The 23139-nt window shown below is 45.2% G+C and overlaps 1 protein-coding gene across 1 annotated transcript in view; it reads left to right on the plus strand.

The window, feature by feature from the left end:
* MAN2A1 (mannosidase alpha class 2A member 1) overlaps positions 1 to 23139 on the plus strand; it is a 198256-nt gene that overhangs the window by 18947 nt on the left and 156170 nt on the right. The window contains exon 2 of the mRNA XM_069592653.1: positions 18340 to 18597. Within this exon, the coding sequence (XP_069448754.1) occupies positions 18340 to 18597 (258 nt within the window). The remainder of the gene's footprint in view (positions 1 to 18339; positions 18598 to 23139) is intronic.

Below are 23139 nucleotides of genomic sequence, written 5' to 3' on the forward strand. Positions count from 1 at the left end.
ACTCGTAAGTGTCCTGTGAATTAGTTCTTACCTGTGATCCCTGCTTTACAGATGAGGAGACTCAAGCAGAGGAGTTATGTAATTTACCCGAGGTTATAGAGCCATTTATAGTGGAACCATAATTCAAATTTGGCTTGGCTTTATTTTTATCCTGTTCTATTTTCCAGCTTTATTGAGAAATAATTGACATATAGCACATAAGCTTAAGGTGTACAAGTGATCATTTGATACAGGTACAGTGAAATAATGTTAGTTGACAAATCCGTCACCTCACACACTCACTGTTTCTTTTTTATGGTGAGAAAACATACATATACAGTGTCTTTACCTGTGGTCACCGTGCTGTACATTAGAGCCCCAGAGTGTGCTCATCTCACAGCTGGTAGTCTGTGCCCTCGAGTCAGCATCTCCCCGTGTTCTCCTCTGCCAGGCCCCGAGCGCCTGCCACTCTGCTCTGTGTTTCTGTGACTTTTAGATTCCACATACACATGATACTACACATCGTGTGTTTCTCTGACCTACTCCCCTTAGCACAACGCCCGCAGAGCGCATCTGTACTGTGGATCGGCCGTTCCTTCCGGCTTCTGTGACTGAGGGGTGTGTGCACCACGTTCTCTGCATCTGCTGGTGGACACTTGGACGGCGGTGTTGTCCCGGCGGCTCTCAGGAGCGCTGCGGTGAGCATGGGGGTGCGGACGGCTCTTTGGGACCGTGTTTTCATTTCCTTCTTGTGCGTGCCCAGAAGTGGCGCTGTTGGATCCTGTAGTGGTTCTGTGTTTGATCTTTCAAGGAAACGCCATGCTGTTTTCCGTAATGACCATACAGTTTACATTCCCATGGAGAGTGCACAAAGGTGCTCTTTTCTCTACACCCTCACCAACACTTGTTACCGCGTGTCTTTTTGTCAACAACATTTCACCCACGATGAGGTGACATTGTTGTTTTGATGTGTGTCCCCCTGATGATTAGTGGGGCTGAGCACCTTTTTATGTGCTTCTCGGCCATCTCTCTGTCATCCTTGGAAAAATCTGTTCCTCTGCCCAGTTTTCAATCAGATTTTTTTTAAGCTGCTAGACTGTATGAGCTCTTCATGTCTCGGGCATCCACCCCACACTGGATGCGTGTGTGCGCGTTTCACCTTCATTCCGTGGGGGCCTTTTTGTTGTGCTGTTTGCTGCTTTTGCTGTGCAGAGACTCCTAGTTCGATGTGTCCAGTTTACTGACTTTGCTTTCGCGGCTTGTGCTTTGGGGTCATATCCAAAAACTTGTTGCCCGGATCCCTGTCAGACATTTTCCTTGTGTTTTCTTCTAAGGGTTTTATAGTTGCAATTCTTCTGTTGAGTCCATTTCAGTGGTATAGTTTGGGTTCTAATTCAGTCATTCTGCTTGTGGTTTTTCATTATTCTCAACATCATTTATGGGAGAGAATGTCTTTCCCCACTGAATATTTTTGCCTCTCTTATTAAATACTAGTTGACTGTATATGGGAGGATTTATTTCTGAGCTTCTGATTCTGTTCCATTGCCTGCGGGTCACTTTTTATGCCACTGCCATACTGTTTTGATTTCTGTAACTTTTTAGTACAGCTTGAAATCAGGAAATGCCAGCTTTATTCTTTCTCAAGATTGCTTTGGCTTTTTGAGGTCTTTTATCATTCTATACAGATTGGAAGATTGTTCTTTCTATTTCTGTCAAAAATGCCTTTGGAATTTTGATATAGATTGCATTCAATTTTGATAGGGGTGGCATTGGGTAATACGGACATTTTAATAATAATTGTTCTTTTAACTTATGAACAAGAAAGATCTTTCCATTTGTTTCTGCTCTGCTGCTGCTACTGCAAAGTTGCTTCAGTCGTGTCTGACTCCGTGTGACACCATGGATGGCAGCCCATCAGGCTCCCCTGTCCCTGGGACTCTCCAGGCAAGAACACTGGAGGGTTTCCATTTCCTTCTCCAATGCATGAAAGTGAAAAGTGAAAGTGAAGTCGCTCAGTTGTGCCCAACTCTTAGCGACCCCATGGACTGCAGTCCACCAGGCTCCTCCGTCCATGGGATTTTCCAGGCAAGAGCACTGGGGTGGGGTGCCATCGCCTTCTCCGTTTCTGCTCTGCTGCTGCTAAGTCACTTTAGTCGTGTCCGACTCTGTGTGACCCCATGGACGGCAGCCCGCTAGGCTCCTCTGTCCGTGGGATTTCCCAGGCGAGAGCACTGGAGTGGGCTGCCATCACCTTCTCCGTTTCTGCTCTGATATATGTTGATTCCTTCTGCTAGTTTTGGGCTTAGTTTATTTCTGTTTCTCTGCTCCTTGAGTTGTAAAGTTAAGTTGTGTGAGACCTTTCTCTTTCTTGCTGTGGGCATTTACCACTATAAGTTTCCCTTTCAGCCTGGCTTTTTGCCGCATTTCCTGGGTTTCTGTATGCCGTGTTTCCATTTTCATTTGTGTGAAGGTAGTTTTAGATTCCCCTTTGGTTTCTTCTTTGACCCATCAGGTATTCAGAAGTGTGTTATATAATTTCCACATATTTTTGAATATTCCACCACCCTTCCAGTCAGTTTCTAGTTAGAGTCCACTCTGGAGGGGAAGGGTCCTCGGTGCGCTCTCAGTGTTCTCACATGGCGGCCCTGCTTTGTGGCCTGTCATGTCATCTTGTCTGACCATCTGTGCTGGAGAGTGCTCCTTGTGTGTGCAGAGAGAACGTGTGTGCTGCTGCTCTTGATGAAGTGTCTTCTGTGTGTCTGTTAGATCTGTCTGTTGTAAAGTGTGGCTCAGGACCAGTGTCTCCCTGTTGGTCTTCTGTCTGGATGATCTCAGTTGCTGGAAGTGGGCCGTGAAGTCCTGTCAGTGTAGTGCAGTTCAGTCGCTCAGTCGTGTCCGACTTTTTGCTGCCCCAAGGACTGTAGTACACCAGGCTTCCCTGCGCGTCACCAACTCCCAGAGCTCACTCAAACTTGCGTCCATCATGTTGGTGATCCCATCCAACCATCTCATCCTCTGTCGTCCCCTTCTCCTCCCACCCTCAATCTTTCCCAGCATCGGGGTCTTTTCCAATGAGTCTGCTCTTTGCATCAGGTGGCCAAAGTATTGGAGTTTCAGCTTCATCATCAGTCCTTCCAATGAATATTCAGGACTGATTTCCTTTAGGATGGGCTGGTTGGATCTCCTTTCTGTCCAAGGGACTCTCAAGAGTCTTCTCCAACACCACACTTCAAAAGCATCAATTCTTTGGCACTCAGCTTTCTTTATGGTCCAACACTCACATCCATACGTTACTACCGGAAAAACCATAACTTTGACTAGACGGATCTTTGTTGGCAAAGTAATTAATGTCTCTACTTTTTACTATGCTGTCTAGATTGATCATAGCTTTCCTTCCAAGGACCAAGCGTCTTTTAATTTCATGGATGCAGTGACCATCTTCAGTGATTTTGGAGCCCCCCAAAAGATAAACTCTGTCACTGCTTCCATTGTTACCCCATCTATCTGCCATGAAGTGATGGGACCAGATGCCATGATATTCGTTTTCTGAATGTTGAGCTTTAAGCCAGCTTTTTCACTCTCCTCTTCCACTTTCATCAAGAGGCTTTTTAGTTCCTCTTCACTTTCTGCCATAAGGGTGGTATCATCTGCAAATCTGAGGTTATTGATATTTCTCCCAGAAATCTTGATTCCAGCTTGTGCTTCTTCCAGCCCAGCATTTCTCATGATGTACTCTGCATAGAAATTAAATAAGCAGGGTGACAATATACAGCCTTGACGCACTCCTTTTCCTATTTGGAACCAGTCTGTTGTTCCATGTCCAGTTCTAACTGTTGCTTCTTGATCTGCATACAGATTTCTCAGGAGGCAGGTCAGGTAGTCTGGTGTTCCCATCTCTTTAAGATTTTTCCACAGTTTCTTGTGATCCACACAGTCAAAGGCTTTGGTGTAGTCAATAAAGCAGAAGTAGATGGTTTTCTGGAGCTCCCTTGCTTTTTTGACGATCCAGCGGACGTTGGGATCAAGCTTGAGCATTAAAGTCTCCTGTTGTTGCTGTAGTGTCTGTTTTCCCTCGAGTCTGTTGATGATTGCCTGATACACTTTGGCGCTTCAGTGTTGGGCACATACATGTTTAAGATGGTTTTATCTTATTGATCAATTGATTATTCTGTCGATATGTAGTGACTTTTTTGTTTCTTTTTGCCATTTTTGGCTTAAAGTCTGTTTTGTCTGATAGAATTATACTTTAGTTTTGGTTTTTATTTGCACAGAGTATCTTTTTTTCAAAAATATTGCTAGTTTATTTATTTATTTGACCCAGTTGCACAGCTTGTCAGAGAAGGCAGTGGCACGCCACACCAATACTCTCGCCTAGAAAATCCATGGATGGAGGAGCCTGGTGGGCTGCCGTCTATGGGGTTGCTCAGAGTCGGACATGACTGAGCAACTTCACTTTCACTTTTCACTTTCACGCATTGGAGAAGGAAATGGCAACCCACTCCAGTGTTCTTGCCTGGAGAATCCCAGGGACGGGGGAGCCTGGTGGGCTGCCGTCTTTGGGGTCGCACAGAGTCGGACACGACTGAAGCGACTTAGCAGCAGCAGCAGCACGGCTTGTGGGATCATACATCCCCAGCCACGGATCCAGCCTGGGTCCTGGCAGTGAAATCACTGAGTCCCAACCACAGGACCACCAGAGAATTCTCCGGAATGTCTTTTTTCTACTCCTTCACTTTAAATCTTTGTGTCTCCTTAAAGCAGAAGTGAGTGTTGTGTAGGCAGTATATAGTTAGGCTTGCTTTTTGTCCATCCAGCCACTCTTTTTATTGGCAAATTAAATCCATATCCATTTGGAGTAATTACTAATTGGTAAGAGCTTACTAATGTCATTTTGTTGTCTGGCTGTTTTGCAGTTCCCTTGTTCTTTATTCCTCTCCTGCTGCCTTCCTTTGTAACTTGATTTTCTGTAGCATTATGCTTTGATTCTCTTTATCTTTTGTGAATCTGCTGTAACATTTGGCTTTGTGGTTAACATGAAGATGAAGCTCACATGAAACATTCTGTAGTTCAGTCAGTCAGTTCAGTCGCTCAGTCGTGTCCGACTCTTTGCGACCCCATGAACCACAGCACGCCAGGCCTCCCTGTCCATCACCAACTCCCGGAGTTCACTCACACTCACGTCCATCGAGTCAGTGATGCCATCCAGCCATCTCATCCTCTGTCGTCCTCTTCTCCTCCTGCCCTCAATTTTCCCAGCATCAAGGTCTTTTCTAATGAGTCAGCTCTTCATATCAGGTGGTCACAGTATTGAAATTTCAGCTTCAACATCAGTCCTTCCAATGAACACCCAGGACTGATCTCCTTCAGAATGGACTGGTTGGATCTCCTTGCTGTCCAGGGGACTCTCAAGAGTCTTCTCCAACAAACAGCTCAAAAGCATCAATTCTTCAGCACTCAGCTCTCTTTATAGTCCAACTCTCACATCCGTACATGACCACTGGAAAAACCATAGCCTTGACTAGACGGACCTTTGTTGACAAAGTAACGTCTCTGCTTTTTAATATGCTGTCATAGATTGGTCATAACTTTCCTTCCAAGAAGTAAGTGTCTTAATTTTGTGGCTGTAATCACCATCTGCAGTGATTTTGGAACCCAGAAAAATTAAGTCAGCCACTGTTTCCACTGTTTCCCCATCTTTTGCCATGAAGTGATGGGACCAGATGCCATGATCTTAATTTTCTGAATGTTGAGCTTTAAGCCAACTTTTTCACTCTCCTCTTTCACTTTCATCAAGAGGCTTTTTAGTTCCTCTTCACTTTCTGCCATAAGGGTGGTATCATCTGCATATCCAAGGTTATTGATATTTCTCCTGGCAATCTTGATTCCAGCTTCTGCTTCTTCCAGCCCAGCCTTTCTCATGATGTACTCTGCATAAAAGTTAAATAAGCAGGGTGACAATATACCGCCTTGATGTACTCCTTTTCCTATTTGGAACCAGTCTGTTGTTCCATGTGCAGTTCTAACTGTTGCTTCCTGACCTGCATATAGGTTTCTCAAGAGGCAGGTCAGGTGGTCTGGTATGCCCATCTCTTTCAGGATTTTCCACAGTTTATTGTGATCCACACAGTCAAAGGCTTTGGCATAGTCAGTAAAGGAGAAGCAGATGTTTTTCTGGAACTCTCTTGCTTTTTCGATGATCCAGCGGATGTTGGCAATTTGATCTTTGGTTCCTCTGCCTTTTCTAAAACCAGCTTGAACATCAGGAAGTTCACAGTTCATGTGTTGCTGAAGCCTGGCTTGGAGAATTTTGAGCATTACTTTACTAGCATGTGAGATGAGTGCAATTGTGCAGTAGTTTGAGCATTCTTTCGCATAGCCTTTCTTTGGGATTGGAATGAAAACTGACCTTTTCCAGTCCTGTGGCCACTGCTGAGTTTTCCAAATTTGCTGGCATATTGAGTGCAGCACTTTCACAGCAGCATCCTTCAGGATTTGAAACAGCTCCACTGGAATTCCATCACCTCCACTAGCTTTGTTCGTAGTGATGCTTTCTAAGGCCCACTTGACTTCACATTCCAGGATGTCTTGCTCTAGGTGAGTGATCAAACCATTGTGATTATCTGGGTCGTGAAGCTCTTTTTTGTACAGTTCTCCTGTGTATTCTTGCCACCTCTTCTTAATATCTTCCGCTTCTGTTAGGTCCATAGCATTTCTGTCCTTTATCGAGCCCATCTTTGCATGAAATGTTCCCTTATCTCTAATCTTCTTGAAGAGATCTCTAGTCTTTCCCATTCTGTTGTTTTCCTCTATTTCTTTGCACTGATCGCTGAGGAAGGCTTTCTTATCTCTCCTTGCTATTCTATAGTTATATAACAGTCTATTTTACCATGATAACAAGTTACCCTCGATCATAGACAAAAAACTTTTACCTTTTACTCTCCCTTTTGATGTTTTGATATCATGATTTACTTCTTTTTATATTGTATATCCACTGACAAGTTACTGTAGCTAATAGTTATTTTAATGCTCTTGTTCTTTTACTTTTTTTTTTAGTTAGAAATAACACTACAGGCTACCATATTACAGTATTAAAGTATTGTGAATTTGACTACATACTTACCTTTAGCAGTGTGGTTTGCATTGTCTATGTTTTTGTGCTACTAATAAGTATGTTTTCAGCTTTCAGATTTTTTTTACAGAATTTATCATAAGACAGGTGTTGTGGTAGTAAGTTCTCTTGACTTTTTTTTGTCTGGGAGAGTCTTTATCTGCTCTTCATTTCTGAGAGACAGTTCTGCCAGGTGAGGCATCCTTGGTTGGCATTATTCTTCTTTCAGCACTTTTAATCTATCATCCCACTCTCTCCTGCCCTGCAAGGTATCTAAGATTCCTGCTTAGAAGTCCACCAGCAGCGTAATGGGGGGTTCCCCTAAAATTTACGGGCTTTTTTCCTCTTCTTGCTGTTTAGCTTTTCCTTTGTCTTTGATTTTTGTCAGTTTTATTATGCTGTGTCTTGGTGTGGATCTCTGTAAGTTTATTTGGTGACCTGTTAGCTTCATGAACCTGATATCCAAATTTCTCCTTAGTTTGGGAACGTTCTCTGCCGTTACTTCATTCGATAAGCTTTCTGCATCCCACTCCTTCTCAAAGTCCAGTCGTTTGCAGACTGGGTCTTTTACTGGTATGCCGCAGAACATGCAGGCATGTAAATTCTTCCTCACTCCTTTTCCTTGTTTCTACTCTGGTGGGATGGCTTCGATTGGTCTGTCTTTGCGCTCACACGTCCTTTCTTCTGCTGGTCACGTCTGACGTTAGCGCTTCTGCTGGTCTCCGTGTTCTTCAGCTCACAATTTCCTGTTTGGGTCTTGCATGTACTTTCCTTCTCTTCATTGGGCGTCTCATTTTGTTGTTGAATTGTGTTTCTGATATTCTTGTATTCCTTATCTGTGTTCTCTTGTATCTCTGAGCACCTTTTCAACAAGTATTTTGAATGATTTGTTGGGCAATCCTGTATCTTCTTTGTTTGGGACTAGTTACTGGGGGTTTACTGTATTCCTTTGGTGGAGTCATGCTTCCCTGATTCCTGTGTCGCCTGTAGCCTAGTAAAGGTACCTGCATTTGAAGAAGCAGTGTCCCCTCCCAGGCTCCGTGGCTGCAGCCTCTCCCCGTGTGTGCGGCATGCCGAGTGCGCTGCGACCCCGGGTCTGGTGGGTCAGGCTGCAGTGAGCCGCATGTGGCTGCATCAGCTTTGGGGGCAGTGTGATATCTTTTCGCTCAGGCCCCTGCATCCTGTCGCGTTGGTGTGTGTGGTTGCTGGCGAGAGCTGCAGCTGTTTGCAGAGGGCTCCAGGGCTGTTTGAGTCCTCAGGGGCCCTCCTGGGTTCAGCAGCTCCACATCAGACCGTATGGCACGATGGCCAGCGTGGGGGTGCGCATGCATCTGGCTGTGGGGCCCGGCTGCAGGGCCCAGTGCGGTGGCCCGGCTGGTTGCAGACACACATGTAGCTGTGGGGCTCCAAGTCGGGCAGCAAAGCTGGGGCCACTGTGGCTGCTCAGGCGGTGGCAGGCGTCCTGCTGGTTGTGTCTTCCGGTGGCGGCTCAGTCCCATGGTGGGCATGCAGTGGAGCGCTGGGGGCAGGCGATCAGGTGTCATGCAGATGACAGCTGGCGGGCCTGTGCCTGTGGGCACAGTGGTGCCTGCAGTGACCGCAGACGTGGCCTCATCCTGGCTGACACACCGCTGCGGGGCCTGGCTGCTGGCCTGCCTTCCCAGGCTGCACAGTGTTGTGTGTGGAGGCAACAGAGGCTGCTGACGGGCATCAGGTTGGCAGCATCTTGCAATGCCTGGCTGACCGCCCCAGAGGCCTGAAGCGGCTGCTGGTGTGGCTGCCGGGCTCCAGAGAGGCTGGGTGGGGAGAGCAGGACGGGGCTTGGGGGCTGGTGTCGGGGAGCGTGCCTGCCTGTGGGCGGGAGCTGGTGGGGCCTGCGGGGCTCCTCCAGGGGCGGCAGCTGAGTCTTTCTCCGGGAGACAGGCCTCGGAGCCTCTCCCTCCCCAGCTCTGAGACTGCTCCCCGGAGCCCGCTCTCCCCGTGCCTCCTGGTCTCTGTGTGTCTCTGCGCGCAGTGCTCCAGAGCGCCGAAGGCCTTGGCCCCTTACTCTGCTTCCCTTTCCCAGAAAGAGGGACTCTCTCCAGCTGTGGAGTTCCCTCTCGGCATTGAGCAACGCCAGCTTGGGGGATGGGGTGAGGCAGGCACAGTGAAGCTGCCGTCCTTCTTTCTGTGTGTGGTATTCTCGAGGGTTTTTTGTTCCACTGTGTTGCTGAAATTCTGTAAGTAGCCTCCAGAGCTCTCCCAGAACAATTTTGTTTGTGGATAACTGTCTAATTGTTGATCTTTGTAGGAAGATGGAGGTGAGGGTCTTCCATGCCGCTGTTTTGGTGACGCCACTCGTTTGACTTGGTTTAGAGTCTGCTCTTAATCACAGTTGCTGTTCCCTTCACCGTAATTTTAGAAAGCCAAACCTTGGCTACAGCAGTAGCAGCAGTGATGTCTTCTTGAGTGTTTACTTGGTGGCAGAGGTGAAAGTGTTAGTCGCTGTCGTGTCTGACTCTTTGCGGCCCCATGGACTGTAGCCCGCCAGACCCCTCTGTCCATGGCACTCTCCAGGCCAGAACACTGGAGTGGGTGGCCGTTCCCTTCTCCAGGGGGTCTTCCTGACCCAGGGATCGAACCCGGTCTCTTGTGTCTCCTGCATTGCAGGCAGATTCTTGACTGTCTGAGCCTCCAGGGAAGCCCGTCCCGTGGGTGGCAGACTCAGTACTAATTCATTTATAACCATTGCAAGCAGTGGGTATGAGCACCACATTTTGCCGAGAATGAAACTGAGGCTTCCAAAAGTTAAGCTACGTTCTCAAGGTCACAGTGCTGGTGAGTGCTGAAACTAGGATTAGAACCCACACAGTGTGGTCCAGAACCCATGTCCTTTTGGTAAAAGGAATCATTAAAAATAAAAGTAACCATTATTTGCTGCTATTAAAAATAAAAACGTGACCTCCTGCCGCAAGGACCTGAGATGGGTGAAAGCCGCTGCCTGGCTTAAGCGGAGTATCTGGTGGTGTGGCTGTCAGTTCACGCCCCCTGTGGGAGCCGGGGGTGCTTTTGCGAATGGCTGGCTGACTGCTGCATCCTCTTAGGCGGCAGCCTCCAATCTTTTTGGCTCCAGGGGTCGGTTTTGTGGAAGAGTTTTCCACTGACCGAGGTTGGGGGTGAGGTTCGGGAAGATTGGGGCGCCTCACATATCTTGTGCCCTTTTTATTGCTGCGTCAGCTCCACCTCAGCCCATCAGGCATTAGGTTCTGGAGGCTGGGGCCCCCGCTGCCTCACTGAGATGCGTGCCTTCAGAGCCACAGGTCCCAAACCTGAATGATCGCCAGAGTGACCTGTGGAGCACGAGCATTCCAGTTCCTGGGGCCCCACGTGGCATTCCAGGGTGGATCCCAGGGATTTGTACTTTTGAGCAGCCTTTACAGTGAGTCTTGATGGTCACTGTTGGAGCCTGTTCACCCAGCTACACTCACTACATGAAGGGCACTTTAGTGACAGAGTCCAAATGCAGAAAATTCCTGATGTGATAGAGTGATAGCTGACTCTAACAAAATTAGATTTAAAGGGGAAGAAGCATCAGGGGTCAAGCTTTCTTCTTTAGAATGCTGCCTCTTCAGAATGCTGGTTATATACCTGTGATATTGTTTCCTCTAGAGTTCCCTTGATTATAAGTTTGACTTGGTTGCATGAAGATTTCATATCACTAACGTGGTAGGAAGGATTCTAGAATTGTCTCAGGGTTCAAACGCCCTCAGTCACCCTCGTCAGCTGAAAGTCATAGCTCATTGGGCTGCAGTTAGTGACGGTTGTGAGACCTGCAAACATTTGATTGGACTGTACAGAATCCGTAATCTTTGCTTTAGAAAGGAAACCACATTTTTTGCTCTACTCACGAGGTCATGATGGTCACCCTGTGGCTGAACAGGATCACTTTCTCTCTCATTTCCCAGACGGTCCATAAAGAGCACCCTGTTTATTTAGGGCTCCTCACTCTTTTCTTACCTACGTTTTGGGTTACAGTGAAGATTTTACCTTTCTTCAAAAATTGTTAGTTTCATTTTATTTGTATTTTACTATAGGTATATGTGCCACAAAATGACAGTTCCTACTTCTTTGTCTTAGAAAAAAATGTTACACACTTGTTTTTTTAAAGTAAATATTTTCAGTTCTGCTTTGTGCCAGGCATTGTGCTCGGCATCAGCATACCGTGGGTACAGTGGTGAGTAAGCAGCTGTAGTGCCTGTTCTAACTATAGTGATTCATTTAGTGATGAAGATGGGGAAAAAACACATGAATAAAATAGGCAAAAATACAGTGGAAGAAGCAAAACAATAAGCTGACCTGAAGTGTGACACGGGGAGGCCTACTGTGGAGCAGACGCCTGGAGAAGACCATGCAGAGCGGGCATCTGGGAAGCGGCGAAGCGCGGCTTACAGAGGGGCCCGCGCAGGCCTGGGCGAGGCAGGGGGGCTGGCTGGGGGCGGAGGTGAGATGGGGGGTAGGCTGCCCTGGCGGCGCAGACAGGAGGAACCCGTCTGCAGCGTGGGAGACCTGGGTTCAGTCCCTGCAGCAGGAAGATCCCCTGCAGGAGGGCATGGCGACTCCAGTGTCCTTGCTGGAGAATCTGGTGGACGGAGGAGCCTGGAGGCTACAGCCCTTGGGGTCGGAAAGAGTCGGACACGCCTGAGTGTCTAAGAGCAGCACAGGAGAAGGGTGTGGCTGCGTAGAAAGCGAAGAACTGGAGAGCCTCTTGATGGAAGCGGAAGAGGAGAGTGAAAAAGTTGGCTTAAAGCTCAACATTCAGAAAACGAAGATCGTGGCACCTGGTCCCATCACTTCATGGCAAATAGATGGGGAAGCAGTGGCTGTAATGGAGGGCAGCCAGGGCGGCCCAAAGTGCAGCCACTGCCCTGCGCCCTTGGCCTCTGCTCCCGAGCAGGCAGGAGTCGCTGACCCCTCGGAGGTCCTGCTCCGCCGTTGGTCCGGGTGGGCCTCTCCCACTCCCACATGCCAGCAGTCCCTGAGTGAGCTCAGTGCTCCCGCTACCCAGAGGGTGGTCCTTGGGCAGAGAGCGAGGTCAGAGGTCACAGGCACCCGGCTCTTTGGCCTCCGAGCAGCCGCCGGGCCCGGGAGCAGGTGGGGCGGCCCCCGAGGGCTCCTATCTCCCCACAGCCCAGGCCTGGGGCGGTGGGGACCCTCCCCCGCGTACCTCTGCCCCCCAGCGTCAGCGGCCACGTGCAGGGACGCAGCCTGGGCCCCTGGGCCCGCCCTCGCAGCGCCTGCGGAGCCTGCGGGCCAGCTGGGTCCGGACCGGCTCCTCAGATGACCAGGGCAGGGTCTGGGCCCTGGCCCTGAGGGGATCGTCGCTGAGACTGCCTCCTCTTAGCCGGCACCTGGACTTGCCCTTTCTTGTGAGGACAGAGAGAAACATCCCTTCGAGAGAGACTGCAGGACCGTGGTTACCTGACCGTGGTGACCTCTAGGACAAACGGTCTGACACTACGAAGCCTGCATCAGCTCACCGCGTCCCTCCTGCCCCTTTCTAGAAGAGCGCGTGCTGAAGCTTTCAGTAACCAGGGGCTCTTGGGGCCTGAGCCCCCCACCTCCCCCCATAGCCCTGTAATGAGCCTGTCTCTGTTCCAAACGCCAGTGTTCACTATTGTGTGGCCTCGCTCTGCAGGGGCACACGGACTGGTGTTTTTGGTAATGGGTAGGGCCCTTGAAGGGAATGGCGGGGCTGAGGGAAGCACCAGAGGTTTTTTTTGGATGGGTTGTAGTATTAAGTTGAACCCTGAGAAACTGGTTACATTTGACTATTTCTAGCTTAAGAGAATGGTAATTTCATATTCTTTGACCTAATGTAATCACGATGGTGTGATCACTCACCTAGAGCCAGACATCCTGGAATGTGAAGTCAAGTGGGCCTTAGAAAGCATCACTACGAACAAAGCTAGTGGAGGTGATGGAATTCCAGTTGAGCTATTTCAAATCCTGAAAGATGATGCTGTGAAAGTGCTGCACTCAATATGCCAGCAAATTTGGGAAACTCAGCAGTGGCCACAGGACTGGAAAAGGTCAGTTTTCATTCTAATCTCAAAGAAAGGCAATGCAAAGAATGCTCAAACTACTGGACAATTGCACTCATCTCACATGCTAGTAAAGTAATGCTCAAAATTCTCCAAGCCAGGCTTCAGCAATACATGAACTGTGAACTTCCTGATGTTCAAGCTGGTTTAGAAAAGGCAGAGGAACCAAAGATCAAATTGCCAACATCCGCTGGATCACCGAAAAAGCGAGAGAGTTCCAGAAAAACATCTGCTTCTGCTTTACTGACTATGCCAAAGCCTTTGACTGTGTGGATCACAATAAACTGTGGAAAATCCTGAAAGAGATGGGCATACCAGACCACCTGACCTGCCTCTTGAGAAATCTGTGTGCAGGTCAGGAAGCAACAGTTAAAACTGGACATGGAACAAAAGACGGGTTCCAAATAGGAAAAGGAGTATGTCAAGGCGGTATATTGTCACCCTGCTTATTTAACTTTTATGCAGAGTACATCATGAGAAACGCTGGGCTGGAAGAAGCAGAAGCTGGAATCAAGATTGCCAGGAGAAATATCAATAACCTTGGATATGCAGACGACACCACCCTTATGGCAGAAAGTGAAGAGGAACTAAAAAGCCTCTTGATGAAAGTGAAAGAGGAGAGTGAAAAAGTTGGCTTAAAGCTCAACATTCAGAAAATTAAGATCATGGCATCTGGTCCCATCACTTCATGGCAAGTAGATGGGGAAACAGTGGAAACAGTGGCTGACTTTATTTTTCTGGGTTCCAAAATCACTGCAGATCGTGACTGTAGCCATGAAATTAAAAGACCCTTACTCCTTGAAAGGAAAGCAGAGACATTACTTTGGCCACAAAGGTCCGTCTAGTCAAGGCTATGGTTTTTCCAGTGGTCATGTATGGATGTGAGAGTTGAACTGTGAAAAAAGCTGAGTGCCGAAGAATTGATGCTTTTGAGCTGTGGTGTTGGAGAAGACTCTTGAGAGTCCCTTGGACTGCAAGGAGATCCAACCAGTCCATCCTAAAGGAGATCAGTCCTGGGTGTTCATTGGAAGGACTGATGCTGAAGCTGAAACTCCAGTACTTTGGCCGCCTGATGTGAAGAGTTGACTCATTTTAAAAGACCCTGATGCTGGGAGGGATTGAGGGCAGGAGGAGAAGGGTACGGCAGAGGATGAGATGGCTGGATGGCGTCACCGACTCAAATCAGGACCAGTACTCACAATGCCCTGTGAGCAGAATCAATCTATGCACATCTACTGCTAAATTAAAAAGTCATCATGCAATTATCTGTCCATATAAGGCACTCGCTCCTGGGGTTGGCCTCACTGTGGTCACATGAGTTTGGGTAAACTCCGGGATTTGGTGATGGACAGGGAGGCCTGGCGTGCTGCGGTTCATGGGGTCTCAAAGAGTTGGACAGGGCTGAGCGACTGAACTGAAGTGAACTGAATGTTATACTATTGAGGTGGCGTTACCTTTTGAAGGGGAATTTGATGAAGCAGTGTTGAGGGAATTGAGCCATTGATGGGTGTAGAGATCACCAGTGGAGTGTTGGCCTTTGAAGCAGAGAGAGAGGAGGGCACATACTCTTTTCAGCTGTGACAGGAAGGAAGAGTGATGTGCAGATGGAGCCGTGCTCGGGTGATCACAGTGAGGCCAACCCCAGGAGCGAGTGCCTTATATGGGCAGATAATTGCATGATGACTTTTTAATTAGCAGTAGATGTGCATAGATTGATTCTGCTCACAGGGCATTGTGAGTACTGGTCCTGATTTGCTGGTAGTGGGCTCTGAATTTTCTCTTAAAAGTCTTTGCTATCAGTGATGATTTTTTTTTTCCTTTACTCAGTTATTCTCTTTCACCAAAAGCAGAATAAATCAAGTATTGTGGCCTTCTTTCCCACTCCGTGGCGGTCAACACTGTGCCTTCCTTTAGAGCTGATTAGCAAATCAAAGAGTAAAGTGCTTTTCTCACAAGTGACTTTCTTGCCCTGCAGAAAATTGTCTTTTTCAATATTACTATCAGTGTTCTTTGACTTGTCAGCATAATTGAAACATTATCTATGATTTCTGTTACTTTAATGCAGACTGCAAGTGTATCTTTTTAAAGTCATATCACTCTTCTGTGACATGTATACAGATTTTGCTTATGGAAGTATGTGTATTTCAGGAATTTTAGCTGTTTGGAGCAAGACTTTATTCTATCGCATAATATAGTTTAAAAAATGATTCTCACTAGACCATTATGCTAACATATCCTCAGGCCATGATTTTCTCTATGGACTTATTATTCAGCACAGAATTCTAGGTACTGATCATTCATTGTATCTTTAAAGCTACAATGAACTTAAAAGTCATCTTAAGTGCCGGCCGGATCCTTTTTCGTGGAACACCGATCACCTATAATGTTTATTTTGCATGGTACTGTCATCCATGGATCATGGGACTGGGGTCTCAGTGAGAACGTTCCCGAAAGGAGCTTAATCGACTCTCTCTTCAGTGTGCTCTTTTAAGCTGCAAGTAACTTTGCACTGTGCTTGGCTCCAAAATCATCTTTTCCTCAAAGTACAGAAAGGTCTGGAGAGACTTAGCACCCGTGAATTAATTTATACATTGTAAGTGTCTGGTAAAATACGTGGCATCTTTAAAAGCTCTGGAATGGTGGTATTTTAGACTAAGGTTTTATTTTATAGGTGTGTAGCTTTTACTGCAGGCCAGACAAGTCAACACGCTCGAATTCTGCTTGGAATCAGAGGAACTTGATTTACTGTTACCTGCCGTGGTAGAAATTGTAAGTATCACTGAAGTAGGCTTGTGTCTGGTGCTGGAAATATTCAACAGAACTCATCAGAAGTGATTTCACAAAGCCTCAGTCTGGGGTATTGTGATGATGAGTGAAGAAAAATTTTCCCTTATTTCAGACAGCCTTTGATAGTGCATTTCAGTTCAGTTCAGTCGCTCAGTTGTGTACGACTCTTTTCGACCTCATGGACCACAGAAGTCCAGGCCTCCCTGTCCAGAGTTTACTCAAACTCATGTCTGTGGAGTCAGTGATGCCATCCAGCCATCTCATCCTCTGTCATCCCCTTCTCCTCCTGCCTTCAGTCTCTCCCAGCATCAGGGTCTTTTCACATGAGTCAGCTCTTTGCATCAGGTGTCCAAAGTATTGGAGTTTCAGCTTCAGCATCAGTCTTTCCAGTGAACACTCAGGTCTGATTTCCTTTAGGATGGACTGGTTGGCTCGACTCTCAGTCCAAGGGACTCTCAAGGGTCTTCTCCAACACCACAGTTCAAAAGCATCAACTCTTTGGTGCTCAGCTTTCTTTATAGTCCAACTCTCACATCCATACATGATTATTGGAAAAACTATAAGCTTTGACTAGACAGACCTTTTTGGCCAAGTAATGTCTCTGCTTTTTAATGTGCTGTCTAGGTTGGTCATAACTTTCCTTCCAAGGAGTAAGCGTCTTTTTATTTCATCGCTGTAGTCACCATCTGCAGACCAGACCACCTGATCTGCCTCTTGAGAAACCTGTATGCAGGTCAGTTAGAACTGAACATGGAACAACAGACTGGTTCCAAATAGGAAAAGGAGTGCGTCAAGCTGTGTATTGTCACCCTGCTTATTTATTTCTGTATGTATCTTTTATTAAAAAGGTGAGTAATCATGTTATACATACAGTTTTAAAACTGTGTTTTCATCACTTTATCTTCTGAAAATGGCTTCTCAATTTTTAAAAGAAGACGTATTTCTTAAGTTTTTAGTGAGTAAAAACTACTCGTGATGTTAGTTATTGTTTGACCAGCCCTTTACTTTGGGACAAGTAGATGTTTTTCCTTTTCTCCTTTCTGTCTTTGCGTTATTTACTGGTGAGAGAAATTTTGTTTCTGGGTGTCCAGATTCGTTCTGCTTTCTATGCGTTTATTTTGTTAAACCTTAGCGTGGCCTTTTTTGCAGCCCTGGGGCAGGCTGCTGCTGTGCGTTTGTTCTGTTAACCCTTCATGTGGCTTTTGCATCTGTTAACCCTTCATGTGGCTTTTGCAGCCGTGGGGCAGGCTGCTGCTGTGTGTTTATTCTGTTAACCCTTCATGTGGCCTTCTTTGCAGCCGTGGGGCAGGCTGCTGCTGTGGCATGGACACGGGGTCGCCTTGTTGGCTCGATGTAGGGAACCATATCTCATGCCCATCTGCCTTTCTAGCATGCAGCACTGTGCCTGCACAGAGGGTGTTCACTAAAGCAGTCTTGTTGTGTGGAGGAAGTGTAGAGAGCTCTGTGACATGCATTTAAGTACTGTGTCTTGGGACCCAGGATATCAGAGTGAACAAGATGCAGATGGCGACAGAAGTGGATCGCCGCTTCCTCCTCCCGGGCATCCTCCCGGCCCTGGGGTTGAACCCTGGCCTATGTGTCGCATGGCAGGCAGTCTCCCGCACTGCATGGATTCTTGACTGACTGACCCACCAGAGAAGCCCCTTTATTCGGACATGCGTGACAGAAATAGCAGCCTCCTATAGATCAGAGGTTGCAGGCCTATTCTATGAAGGAGAGTGTTTGTTTAGAGGCGGCAGGCCCCTGCGTGTGAGGATCAGTTAACAGGAACAGAGGCACACAGTAGGGCAGCAGCAGTCTAAATGGCTTCCAGGGCAGCTGCCGGGGAGGCCTGTGCCGGGCTTCTCTTAGCACAGCTCATTGAGAGAGCTGACGAGATGTTTCTGTTGATGGTAGCTCTTGTTTAGGATTGTTTACTGGTGTTCCTGGTTGAAATGGAATGGCCATTTTCCACTTCATACTTTTTTGTTCTTTTAAGTAACTGGACTCATTTGTACCTCAATTTAAAATTTCGTACCTGCATATAATATGGCATTGCACTTAGTGATTTTAGAGGCCTGAAGGTCTTTTAGGACTGGGTTTGGGGCAGTAGGAACTATAGGCCCAAATATTCTTGGTCTGTGCTTTGCACAGTTTAAAATGGGACTAAACAAGGGCCGCAGCCATGGAGCAGGCTTTCTGCCGTTCACTGGCGGTTAACCCTGCCAGCTGCTCATGCTGTCAGTGACGCCACCGAGGAAAGAGAAGAGTGAAGGGTGAGTGGCTACCCTCTTGGTCAGGCACACAGTTTAAAGAAAAACATTGTCTGTGTCAGTAGAGCTATCTTAGAGTTTCATATAGCTGTCTTTTTCTTTTTTATTATAGGGCCAGCTTTCAATGTTGCAAGAAAAAATAGACCATTTGGAACGTTTGCTAGCTGAGAATAATGAAATCATCTCAAATATTAGAGACTCGGTCATCAATTTGAGTGAATCTGTGGAGGATGGTACGAAAAACTCGAAAGGCAACTTCAGCCATGGTGCTGGCTCGCCTCTTCTGCCGGCGAAACATCCGTCCCTCGCAGTTGACCCTGGAGACTGCCTGTTTGCTTCACAGAGGGGAAGCCACAGTCCAGATGTGCAGGTAACGTACGCATTCATTAATAAGCACTGGGATTTGATTTGTTTTTGTCTTTTTAGATTTGATTTGGTACCTGTTTATAGTTGCTGAATTCTTTGGATTACAGTTTCTATTTTTGTAGGAAGCCACAGTCCAGATGTGCAGGTAACGTACGCATTCATTAATAAGCACTGGGATTTGATTTGTTTTTGTCTTTTTAGATTTGATTTGGTACCTGTTTATAGTTGCTGAATTCTTTGGATTACAGTTTCTATTTTTGTAAAATCATTTAATTGGTCACATGATCATTGATGTTCTTTTTAGCGATAAAATTCTATAATTCTGTGTTTCTCCTAGTTTTTCTTTCTTTTATACTATGTGGCTTTGGCTTTTTCTGTGTGCTTCTTAGGTTTTATTTTCTATATTACTTGAAGACCTTTAGAGGTTTAAATCTTGGCAAAGAGAATTTTTCCCCCTCCTTTAGAGAATACAAGAGAAGCCCTGCTCTTGCTGTGTATCTGTTATACATAACAAGTCTCACACGTGTACTGCTGCCTTCTTTTTACTGCATATGCCTGTGTGCGAGGGGAAGGGAAGAGCTCTGGAGCTGTCCAGGATGGAGGTTGCTGGCCACCTGTGGTTGTGCAGCACGCCAAGTGTGGCGAGTCTGAGTTGAGATATGCACTGAGATCCACACACAGTGTTGAAGATTTAGTGTGGACAGAAGAATGTAAAATATCTTGCTTATTTTATTTTGATTATGTATTGGGATGGTAATATTTTGAATATATTGGGTTAAAATATATCATCAAAATTAATGTCAACAATTTTCCTTTTTTCGGTTTAGTCAGAGCTGTATTTTAAAAATTAGTTATGCAGTTATTTAAAAGAAAGTTGATATATATTTCCCTAAACATAATCAATTTAGGGAAATATGTATTTATATACATAAATATATATAAACATATACACACATCACATATATGTATACATATGATACATGCACACACGTGTACAGATACATGTATATACATGTGTGCACACATACATGTATGTATGTATGTATACGTGTGTGTATGTGTAATGTTTAGGGATATATATTTCCCTAAACATGGTAAGTTTTACCATTTTCATGAGATATTCTCATTCTCTTTATCATCTATAAGGCTATTCATTTTTTTGATTGATTTCCTTTCTTATAAAGGGTTTATTTATGAATTTTAGTTTGATCCCATTTTTATTTCTACTATTTTTAGTTTGCTGCCCAGTAATATTTAAGGCTACTTTCAGATAATAATTACTGGATTTTAATTTTGAGATATTGCGTTTTGGATTTCAAATAACTTCTATCTTTCATTTATTTATTTGTTTATTTTTTTCCTATCTAGGTAGTATGATTTTATTTTCTTTACACTTTTGCATTTATTTACAGAGACTTTCCTCTACCCTGGATTCTTTTTTTTTAAATGAAACAAAGATGAATATTTTTAATGATAGAAGGTACAATTCACAAAGAAGAGAGATGACCTAAATCATTAGACACCTTAACAATAAAGAAGCAAAGATACGTAAAGGAGAAATCAGAAGAAATATGAGGGAAAAGAAAAATATAAAATCATAATGAGATGCATTAACATTTCTCTGAGAATATCAAGTGCGGAAAAAATAAGAATAGGAGCATCTTGAATGATGTCATTAATAATTTAAATATAATTGATTTATGTTTAATTCAGTTCAGTTCTGTCACTTAGTCGTGTCCAACTCTTTGCGGCCCCATGGACTGCAGCACGCCAGGCCTCCCTGTCCATCACCAACTCCTGGAGTTCACTCAAATTCATGTCCATCGAGTCAGTGACAGCATCCAACCATCTCATCCTCTGTCGTCCCCTTCTCCTGCCTTCAGTCTTTTCCAGCGTCAGAGTCTTTTCAAATGAGTCAGTTCAGCGCATGAGGTGGCCAAAGTATTGGAGTTTCAGCTTCAGCATCAGTCCTTCCAATGAACACCCAGGACTGATCTCCTTTAGGATGGACTGGTTGGATCTCTGTGCAGTCCAAGGGGCTCTCAAGAGTCTTCTCCAACACCACAGTTCAAAAGCATCAATTCTTCAGTGCTCAGCTTTCTTCATAGTCCAACTCTCACGTCCATACATGACCACTGGAAGAACCATAGCCTTGATTAGATGGACCTTTGCTGGCAAAGTAATGTCTCTGCTTTTCAATATGCTGTCTAGGTTGGTCATAACTTCCCTTCCAAGGAGTAAGTGTCTTTTAATTTCATGGCTACAATCACCATCTGCAGTGATTTAATTAATTTATATTAATCATATCCTGCACAAAGATATTTAATGTGTTGTATTTCACACATTGTTTTTAGATGTGCATGGGACATTTAGAAAAGCTGGCAAAAAGGTAGACATAACTGAATTTCAGAAATTAGAATTCTTTTTTTGTGTGTGTGTGATTCAGTTATATGTTATTTGTGAAATTATTTTCCATTATAGGTTATTAGAAGATACTATCGTTCCCTGTGTTATACAGAAAACCTTTGTTGCTTGTTGCATATCTATTTTTTAAAATTAGAAATCTAGCATTCTATTCATACTAAGTCAAACAAGTGGAATCAAAATGTCATAAACTTTTTAGTTAGACAAAGATTCATAAGTTTTCTAAAATATATACATGTTATATATATATATATGTATACAAAAGCTTTTCCAATATGCTTGAAAAAGGCTTGAGAAAGAACATTAAAAAAAAGCAAAATTGATGGAGAAACTGGAAAACATGAACTAAATGAAGTGGGAACACCAGATATGAAATAGAAGAAGTGGCACAGGCTAGATGACACAGGCTAGATGACACAGGCTAGATGGCACAGGCTAGATGACACAGGCTAGATAAAAGTGGCACAGGCTAGATAAAAGTGACAGATTCTCGCACAGTCTGGTTGCTTTTAAACGTGACTGCTCATTAGAGACATACCTGGGCCTCTGGCAAAAAAGCAATACCTGGACATTTGTATTTGAAAAAAATACCGAAATAATTCTGCTGTGCATCTAGATTTCAAGAAGTGATTACAGGCTTTTCTGTTAAATGGTAGTTTTGCTGATACAGAATCCTATCTATGATTTTTCTGTTGACCAATCATGATACAGTGATATTAAGTGAGTAATAGTTACATCATCACAATAGTAAAAGATGTTTATTAGTTTTCACCATCAATTGCCAGACAAAAAAATAAAATCTGTACAAAAAATTGGGTAGATTACAGTTGCGAGGTATAATGGGAACTTGATCTTGATGACTCTGGCAGTATAGATGGTCACATGCAGTGTAGGGGTCAGGCAGAGTGATGTGCTCAGTGGAAATGCACACACACACGCGTGTTTTCGTCTGCTAAGCCAGGCTGTGTCTTTTGGATGGTGCATTTATTCTGTTTGCATTTAAGGTAATTCTTGATATGTAGACCAGAGTTCGATCCCTGGGTTGGGAAGATCCCCTGGAGGAGGGGATGGCAACCCACTCCAGTATTCTTGCCTGGAGAATCCTGTGGACAGAGGAGCCTGGTGAGACACAGTTCATAGGGTCACAGAGGTGAAGAAACAGTCATAGGGACATAGCGGAAGCCACTTAGCATGCCTGCACACATGACCCTATTACCTTTTTCTTAACTGTTCTGCGTTCATTTTCTATAGGTAGGGCTTTTCCTTGTTTTCTGCCTAGAGAAGCTCCTTTAGCATTTGTTGTAAAGTTGGATTTGAGGATGCTGAATTCTCTTAACATTGCTTGTCTAGAATGCTTTTGATTTCTCCGTTAAATCTGAGGGAGAGTCTTGCTGGGTAGAGTATTCTTGACTGTAGGGTCTTCCCTTTCATCACTTTAAATACGTCATGCCATTCCCTTCTGGCTTGTAGAGCTTCTGTTGAGAAATCAGCTGGTATCCTGATGGGAGTTCCCTTGTGTGTTATTTGTCATTTTTCCCTTGTTGCTTTTAATATTTTATCTCTGTCTTTAATTTTTGTCAGTTTGATTACTATGTATCTTGTTGTGTTCTTCCTTGGGTTTATCCTGCCTGAGACTCTGTGCTTCCTGGACTTGGTTGATTCCTGTATTAGGGAAATTTTCAACTATTATCTCTTCAAATATTTTCTCAGGCCCTTTCTTTCTCTCTCCTCCTTCTGGGATCCCTATACTGTGAATTTTGGTGCATTAAATGTTGTCCAGAGGTCTCTTAGACTGTCCTCGTTTCCTTTCATCCTTTTTTCTATATTCTGTTCTGCAGTAGTGATCTCCACCATTCTGCCCTCCAGGTCATTTATCTGTGCTTCTGCCTCAGTTACTCTTCTCTGTTTGTTCTTTAGTTCTTGTAGTCGCTCAGTTGTGCCAGACTCTTTGCGGCCCCATGAGCCGCAGCGCGCCAGGCCTCCCTCCCCAGTTCCCGGCGTCCACCCAAAACATGTCCACTATAGGTCTTTGGTATACACTGTTCGCATCTTCTCAGTCTTTGCCTCCATTCTTTTCCCGAGATCCTGAATCATATTCACTATCATTATTCTGAATTCTTTT

This window comes from Ovis canadensis, chromosome 5, assembly GCF_042477335.2.
Source record: "Ovis canadensis isolate MfBH-ARS-UI-01 breed Bighorn chromosome 5, ARS-UI_OviCan_v2, whole genome shotgun sequence".
NCBI lineage: Eukaryota > Metazoa > Chordata > Mammalia > Artiodactyla > Bovidae > Ovis > Ovis canadensis.